Genomic DNA, 9,086 nt, shown 5'->3' on the forward strand with positions numbered 1-9,086 from the left:
AGAAAACTTTCTACAAGGACTGTGTTAGGCTTACCAAGACTTGTCACAGCACTTGCATGTTGTTGCTCTTTTGTTGGTTTTGATTGCTTCTAATATCCTCATTTGTAAGTCGCTTTGAATAAAAGCATCTGCTAAATGACCGAATGTAAATTTAAAATGTTATAAATACTTTTTTCTCACTTCTGATGACTATCGGATGACATAAATAAACATTTTAAATAAAAAGCTGAAAAAAGACTATGAATTGGATTCAGAATGATAGTCAAAATGTATATGGAGTCGACTAACACCCCAAAGCTTGACAGTCATTATTACCTCTTGACGGGTCAACATTTTATTCCATAACGCTACACAGTTTTGATGTTGTTTTATGTCTGATGATTGTGCCCAATGTGCATACTATCCACCCTATCTGCCCTAAATAGTATTGAAAATGACTAATATCACATAGAATTTAGTATGGATAGTATGCACATTGGGACGCCGGCTTAGATTGCATGTGGAAGCATCTGTTGTTTCAGGTTTCTTCTTGGCTTGTGTTTTGGAAATTCTGTACAGAAGATGTGTACTAGCGCCCCCTACTGTTCAACAATGAAAACATTCTCAGAGCACAAGTATAGCTCAAATAAAGGACTGACTTGAGTATAAGTCAGGTATACTTAAATGTCATTTTAAGTATATTTCTGAGAAGTACATAAAAAGTAGACAAAGTATACTTTCCTATTTTCAGTTTAAAAGAAGTATATTAATAACAAACTTGAATAAACTTATTTTTTGTAAGGGGCCATCAAAGGCTTTGAGTGAGTACACTACAAAAATTAATAAAGCATCTTTTAAATCTTAAGTTGTAGTTTATTGTTTATTTATTATTGTAATTTCGAATGGAGCTATTACAGCACTTTTCTGATTCTTGATTTCTGTGCATTTACTGCAGAGCTTTTGTGGTGAAGTAGGTTACGGCGGCATTTGTGGAAAAAAAAAAAGAAAACATGAAACAAAAATATAAAGTAATATCATTTTGTTACTTTTAATATAGAAAGCAAATGACATTGTGTTGTTAAAATGACTGCTTGTGTATTATATTTGTGTATCTTTGCAGGATCTGATATGTCTGCAGACTGGTGTGAGCAGTGATCCTGGAAATGGTCCAATGGTCCAGTGCCATGAATGAGACGCTCCATCACTCCACCTGATGTTGCTGTGGTCTCTTCATCCTCAGTGACCCCAGTGCCAGCGAGAGCATCTAGAAAAAGACCAAAAGACATTGAGGATGTGATTTTGGTCAAGTTTGTTCTGCTGGTTTCTGTTCATACAACATCAGTCTATGAAACCTGAGTTTCAGAAGCTTCAAAAGTGTCATCAAATAATGTCATGAAGAATCTGAAAGTCAGGCTCCATTGACTGATATTGTATGAACTCAAACCAGCAACCAGCAGGAGAAACTTGACCAAAATCACCTTTTGTTTTCAGGGAAAAACTCCCCCCCAAAAAGACAGGGATTGAACAGCATAGAGACGAGTAAATAATGACTGAATTTATATGTTTGGATGAACTAACCCTTTAAAGCTCCAAACAGAAATTGTATGAAATATATGTAAGCATTTATATTATAGTAGTATCTTGAAGAATAGGGTGACCAGATTTCTCAGAGTGGAATACGGGACGGACCGACACGCCCACCCCACTGCAACATAAATGTATCAACACATAACAATAACATTAGCTATGAATGAAATCGATGTAGTCTTACCTTAACATGCAGATCAGTGGGAACAAGAGGGTGCATCAGCATCATCAGTGGTTGATGTTTTGTACTTTTCGCTGGAAGAAATTTCTGCCAGTGTGTGCTTGACTTTCAAAAGTTTATCGTAAAATGCAGAGCAGTCCAAAATTAATACGTATGAAAAGCATTGCTTTCATTGTTGTTACATTGAGCCGAGATTTTTCGGCTGTCCATGATGCATTCAGAAAACACGCTCCACAGGTGCAGATGAACCAAGCAGGAATAAGACAAATTCCACGGCCAGAGATAAGGCTTCGAAATTGAGTGACTTGCTCCCCATCTCACGAAATACGTCTGTCCATCTATCAGACACAGCCACCTTGTTTGTGTTCCACTCAGTGATGTGATGAGTGAGGATGTTTTTTGCACAAGCCCACTCATCAAAGAGCTTGGTTTCGTCAATCAAACTGAGAGCAGGTACTCTGGAGTAGAAGCTGCTGAGGCTGCTCTGAATGTCTCTGCGCTCTGGGACACTTCTCAGCAGGGCCCACTCAAGTTCTTTTGTATTCTCCAATGAGCAGCTCCAATTATTGAGGTAATCCACTGATGCTGAATAAAAGTTTCTCACTGCACAAAAGAAATCTTCAGCTTGCATGTCACCAGCTTAAACAAGGGTGTCTAAACGATTTTTAATGTAAGTAAATTTTATTTATATAGCACATTTAAACATAGCAAAGCTATCCAAAGTGCTTAAGAATGTAAAATAAATTTAAAAGAAAAACTGAAAAGCAGCGAACAAGACAGCCAATAAAACAACAATAAAGTGAGATTAAAATGCTAAGGAAAAAAGATACATTTTCAATCTCGATTTAAAAATGGTAATGGTAGGTGCAAGGTGGCAGTCTAGAGGCAATTGGTTCCACAGATGGGGGGCATTGACTGAAAAGGCTCTGTCACCCTTAGTTTTCAAATGGGAACGAGGAACAGATAAAAGAGCCCTGTCGGTGGATCTTAAATGTCTGGTAGATGACAAAGGGATAAGACGATCTTTAAGATAAGATGGAGCTTGATTGTTAAGAGCTTTAAAAACAAACAATATAATCTTAGACTGAACTCTAAAATGGATTGGAAGCCAGTGAAGTGAAGCTAAAATTGAAGTGACATGGTCATATTTCTTTGCCCCAGTCAGCAACCTTGCAGCTGCATTTTGTACCAACTGAAGACGTGAAAGCGATGACTGAGGAAGACCTGAGTACAGAGAATTGCAGTAATCTAAACATGAGGTAATAAAAGCATGAATAACCTTCTCCAAGTCTTGAAAAGACAAAAATGATTTAAGTTTGGAAATGACCCATAATTGATAAACACTGTTCCTAACAACCAAATTAATTTGTTTGGATAAACATAATTCTAAGTCTATGATAACACTCAGGTTTCTAACCTGTGAGGAAATGGAAGGGAAATGATTGCCCAGCTCCTTAATGATATTCATTTTTATTTTTTGGGGACCAAAAACAATAATTTCTGTTTTGTTCTAATTGAGTTGGAGAAAGTTATTTGATAACCATTTTTTTTTATATCTGAGATACATTCCAGCAATGGTTGAATGGAATCACCAGCTTTTAGTGGGAGGTACAACTGTGTATCATCAGCATATAAATGAAAAGAAACATTGCGCTTCCTGATAATATCCCCCAGAGCGCGTATATATAAGTTAAAAAGAAGTGGTCCCAAAATAGAGCCCTGAGGTACTCCACTAATAATAAGGGCAGATGATGAGGAAAACTTGCCTAGATCTACAGAAAAAGACCTGTCTTTGAGATAAGAGTTGAACCATTGTAAGGCTGTACCCCTGATACTGATATAATGTCAGAGGGAATAAATAAATCTTCCAGCCTGGCCTGCAAGATTTTCCTCAGGACATGAGTGAGGATAGCGACTTCTGTGGCAGATATATGGTCTTGCTCTACTGTCTCCAGTGGATGTCTACTTAAGCACAAATCCAAGCCAAAGTTTTGTGCAAGGGGTTGCTGAATGTGTCTCATAGAACTTTTGGGCATTTTTCTTGAGATAGAAAGTAAGCATGCAGACCATCAAAAAGGTGCAGAATTCGTTCAAGTGCTGGACCAAGAGAGAGGAAACGTGTGTTACCATGCTGGAGTAATTTCTGATAATCCAGCTCTACAAAGTCACAAAACTCTTTGAGCTCCTCTACACGCACTGTGTAGATATAAATGTATTTGTATACCTTCACAGTAAAACTCTCCAAATCTCGGTAAAATCTCTCAAAACTCTCTCAATCAGTAAGCAATCCACTGCTGTTTGCAGTGTATTGTGTATGATGTGTGCATTGCAGCCAATGCCCAAAATATCCCTTCTTAGCTTCAGCTGCAGCTTTCTCCAGGTATTGCCTTTACCAGCTCTCTTAACACCGTCAAAGTTTGTGTTAGTGTTGTCAGCACAGAGAGCAACTACTTTTTGATCAAGGCTATGTTTTTCTATGACGTGGTAAATGTAGTCAGTTTGCAAATCTGATGTCTCACCTGGCAGAGATGAAAATTCAATAATCTTGACCTTTACACCCTCTAGTGGACTGAAGTATCGCACAAGCACGGGGGACAATTTAACATCTTTGTGGTTAGATGCATCCACAGTTAATGTGGCAAAGGAGCACTTGTCCAAATCACGCTGAACTTCTTCCTCCGACAAAGGAGCAAGAACATTGCATATTATAGCCTCAGATTTAGTGTGAGCAGAAGAAAATTTCAGATAATACAATTTCTTGATCAATTTCGCAGTGCAGTCAGATGACTGAAAATTGGCCATGAACAACAGAATGGCATGCAAAAAGTCCTTCGCTTGCATGCACTTTATCAGATTCGTAACTCTGCTTCACAAAAAATTCGCTGACACTTGGTGAAGCACTCTTACTTTTAGTTTTAGCAGCGTCCACGTGCTTTTTTGTATTCATATGCTGTGTAATGTCACAGCACGGCCTCCGTGAGTAATGGGAAAGCGAGCTTCACAAATGTCGCATCTCTGTTTACTTGAATCTGACTGTGAATCCCTCTTTAGAAATTTAAACTCTTTTTGAAGATCATCATTAAATGTACATACACGCTTCTTTGACATTTTCTCATCCGCGCTATATCTATCACTGACACTGACGCGCTTGATTCAAGTTAATCGATAGGGAATTTTGATTGGATGGTAATTTTGTCCTAAACAAGTATGCTATAATGTGATCGGCTACTTTTGATTAGGCTATTCTCGCATGACAAAGACTCGCTCGAAGTAATAAAGAAAAAAAATTAGGAAAGATGAAATATGGGTCAAAACATAATTTTTTCATAATAAGTCGGGACACTAAAAATAGAGCTGAAATACGGGACTGTCCCGGCCACCCTATTGAAGAAATAAACTTTAAGAAATAAGCAAAATTTATTATTGGAAAAGCAAAAATTAGCATGCTGTAATTCTCATTTTTATACAGAAAACTACTGTATTATTTATAGAGCATTTTTCAGTTTTCTTAAATGGTAATAATATAAATGATTAATGTGACACTAGAATAAAACACACACACACACACACACACACAGATCATACTGTCTATATGAGGATTTATTACACACATTTATTCTGACTGTTATTTCAGTGAAATGTCATGAAATGTCATAAAGAGACTCTATAACATCTCACTGTTACTGATTTATCATGCACCTCAAAGCATTATGGGTAGAATCTCTCATCAGGCTATTCTGATCCCTCAACACAGTTTCACTGATGATCCAAAACCAACATAAAACCCAGGATAGAGCGGCTGAGTGAATGTGGTGTGTTCTGTGTGGATGAGGCTCACTGTGTCAGAGACGCTGTAGAAGGACAGAGTTCCTGCTCTGTGATCCACATACACTCCTGTTCTACTGATAAACTGATATGGTCCTATTGTACGGCTAATGTGCTCTACAGCGAGATCAGTCTTTATGTTATTGTGTATGAATGAGTAACTGGAGGGAGAGCAGAACAAACTCCAGGACTGATCATTATATCCAAACACACACTCATCACCTCCTCCCTTCCTGCTGATGCTCTTATATGACACTGATATACACACACCTTTATCTCCACTCCACTCCAGCTCCCAGTAACAGCGTCCACACACACTCTCTCTACACAACACCTGACGATAATAATCAAATCTGTCTGGATGATCAGTATATGACTGCTCTCTGCCATCGTAAGCAATCACTCTGTTGCTCTCAGACAGACGGAGGCGTTTATGTGCTGTGTTCAGATCCAGAGTGAGCTGATGGGAATCTGATGGAGATAAAACACATCAGAATCAGGAATTATGAATCTGTTTGATCTTTTCATGTATCTGAACTCTTCATGTTCAGTGTATCATCAGTGTCTCAGTACAGATGACCAGATATCTGTGCTAATCATCATTTACATCATCAATTATAAACTCTTCTTTCAGCTTCTACAGAAGAACATGAACACACTCAGTGAGTTTTTCTGCTGGTTTTCTTACTGACTTACATTGTAGGAAGTGGTTCCTGGTCCTGAGAACAATGTTGGTGAGTGTTTCTGTGGAAATCGACAGACATGAACAGTGTGATTCTCATGATCCTGCATCCATTCCTAACACATTTCTAATATGATGTTCTCCATGATATGAGATGATGATGGACTGGTTTCTGAGAGCAGATGAATCTCCAGGACTTTACCTCTGTCTGAGATCTTCTTGAGCTGCTCTTTGCAGAAATGTTCAACGCAAAAGCATATATTGGACAAATGTCTGCTGTTTACAGAATCAAATCATCATAACACAAGAACCACTTAGGTTTGATGTTATCAGTGTGATCTGAGCTCTGTATACATGAGCTGATCAGTGATTACTCTGTTCATCATACAATGATTACTTCAGAAAACTGGATTACTTAATGTGTAAACAACTGTATTATATGTCAGTTTAATTATGCTTTTAAACCACTTGTTATAATGTCAAAATTATATTATATTATATGAGTGTTCGTATAATCAGTGTTTTGCCCTGCAGTTGCTGCTTGCATTTTTGTTTTCTCTGGCATCTGCTCCAGGAGTCCATATGACTAAAGTAAGAATAAACCCCGACAGTGATTTTATTTACCATTTATCGGTTCTGATTCGGCTCTAGCAGGGGCAGGATCTTCTCTACTGCTCTCAGCTGGAGCTGTATCTGAGAGAGAAACACATCAGAACGAAAGCACAGTGACATTAAACCACAATCACATCAGCAAAACTTCAGCTCAAAGCCAACAGTACATTTATTCTGGAAACATTCGCTCTGTCAAACACCAATTATAGAAACATGTATGATATATGAAAAGAATCTTGTTATATTTTTAATTTAACATTTAATGAATTTATTTATTTTTAAGACACAGTCAACAATTTCATTTTCACTTTAACATGCCTCCTTGCTTGTGTTTGTTCTCTAACTCTTCAGCCAGAGGGTTTAGGTTCATCTTCCTCAGGATGTCCACCGTGATCTTCACAGCTTCTTCTGGCCTGAAACGCTCCATCATCCGATCCACTGTGTCAGGAGCGTCTGCCTTCTCCAGAGCAGCAGCTGAAATGCCGTAATGGTTCCTTAGGTTCCGTTTAAACCTCTTCAGTTTTTCTGTGACTAGATCATCCAGAGCGTCCAGAAGCTGGTCTGAAACAGACGCCATCACCCCTCACTGGACAGGCAAAAAGAGTCAGTTTTATTAATGAGCACAAACTATTGTATCAGCTAATATCTCAATACTGGCTGATGCTGAAGGTCTAGAATCAGTGTGAACTTTAGATGTAGACAGATCAGTATTTTATGAAGCAGTATTTACTAACTTACCCTCTAAAATGAGGACGTTTGTTGGCTTCTCGTTCCACCTCTGAACTGGCATCTCAAGGAAAAAACCTTCAAAACTCATTTCCTGATAAACCAGTAAAACCAGTATTTCAAGAGACATGAGAGACGCTGTGGGTCAAACACACATACAGTATGTTATATCTGCTGTGTGCAGCACACTGAGAAATGACAGGTACAGTAAGAAACAGACAGACAGAACAAGGGGAGATACTTTTCTCACAGGTAGAGGGACCAACACTGATTCGAATCAGTTCATTACCATTTCTATTACCTGAAACAATGGTTCAATAGTTTTGTTAAAAGCTTATTAAAATATTAGCATTTATTAGCACTTATTGATTTAGCACTCTTTTTTCCAAAGCGATTTACAAATAAGAAACATCATGAGCAATTTCTCATTCTGTCAACACTGCACTGGAGGAAACCGTACTAGGCCGGGATGCTATGAGGTGTTTGTGCACCTGTCACTCTCATCTTCGTCTTATTATCATCACTGCAGAACTTATAATTACACACAAGCTCATGATTACATTTCTCTTGCATTGTACATACACTGGTGGACACTCACACTGGGACATTTCAGCACACTTGGATTCTTGGACTGTTTTAGGGTATGGTGCAGTGGACTGTATGCTTTTAATGGCCTGAGTTTTCCTGTTTTTATTGTGTTGTTCTCATGTGAATATTGTAAATACACCATTCTTATGAAATGTCATTCTTATAACACCTACAAATCTCACACAGTAAAATCTGAGCCCATTTTAAGCCTCGTAACCAAACCGATTTGCAGTGTTGGAGAAGCTACTCTGAAACTGTAGCTTGATCAGCTACAAGCTACTTGTAAATGAAAGTAGTTAAGCTACAGTCAAGCTACCCTTTTGAAAAAGTAGCTAGCTACATTGAAACTACTTTCAATTTTCATTATTATTAATTATTATTATTATTATTTTTACAATTTACATTGCAAAAGACTCCACACTTAGCAGCAGATATATTAACAAATGAAATTACTGGTGTTTCAACGTGTTTCTCAATCAGAAGGAAATAAATGAGTGGTTTTACAATTATGATCGACCAAAAGGCAATAGAAATGATATGATCAGACCGTATTTATCACTTAAAGCAGCTAAGTTATATATGCATGTGATGGTCTTCTCAGATATGTCTTATTGTGTGATTGTCTGGAGTCAGGTCTCTCAATTGACTATTAAACCTGTTAGATCCCTATATCAACAAACCTTAAGAATTTTAGACAAGAAATCAATCAGCTTAGTTTTGACAATTTTATGAATTTGTCTCTTATTAAAATGGTTTTTAAGATGTTAAAGGATAACATTTGTGACAATACAATTACAAAAAGACCAGGGGCCGGTTGCACCAGCTGGACGTTCACCCTGTTGTAAGACTAGTCATGCGTCATGAACTGTAATGTTCATGGTCTTTTCAGACAGGATAAGTGCTATC

General features: G+C 37.8%; 1 protein-coding gene across 1 annotated transcript; it reads right to left on the reverse strand.

Annotated features, from left to right (window-relative positions):
- Window positions 1-5,189: 5,189 nt before the first annotated feature.
- Window positions 5,190-7,668, reverse strand: LOC131538392 (stonustoxin subunit beta-like). The gene is made up of 5 exons (XM_058772259.1): window positions 7,605-7,668; window positions 7,185-7,452; window positions 6,879-6,947; window positions 6,269-6,316; window positions 5,190-6,043 (listed from the first exon to the last, which is right to left on the reverse strand). The coding sequence occupies exons 2-5, from the start codon at window positions 7,441-7,443 to the stop codon at window positions 5,493-5,495; spliced, it is 927 nt and encodes a 308-aa protein (XP_058628242.1). The 5' UTR covers window positions 7,444-7,452; window positions 7,605-7,668; the 3' UTR covers window positions 5,190-5,492.
- Window positions 7,669-9,086: the final 1,418 nt, after the last annotated feature.

This window comes from Onychostoma macrolepis, chromosome 04 (genome assembly GCF_012432095.1).
Source record: "Onychostoma macrolepis isolate SWU-2019 chromosome 04, ASM1243209v1, whole genome shotgun sequence".
Lineage (NCBI taxonomy): Eukaryota > Metazoa > Chordata > Actinopteri > Cypriniformes > Cyprinidae > Onychostoma > Onychostoma macrolepis.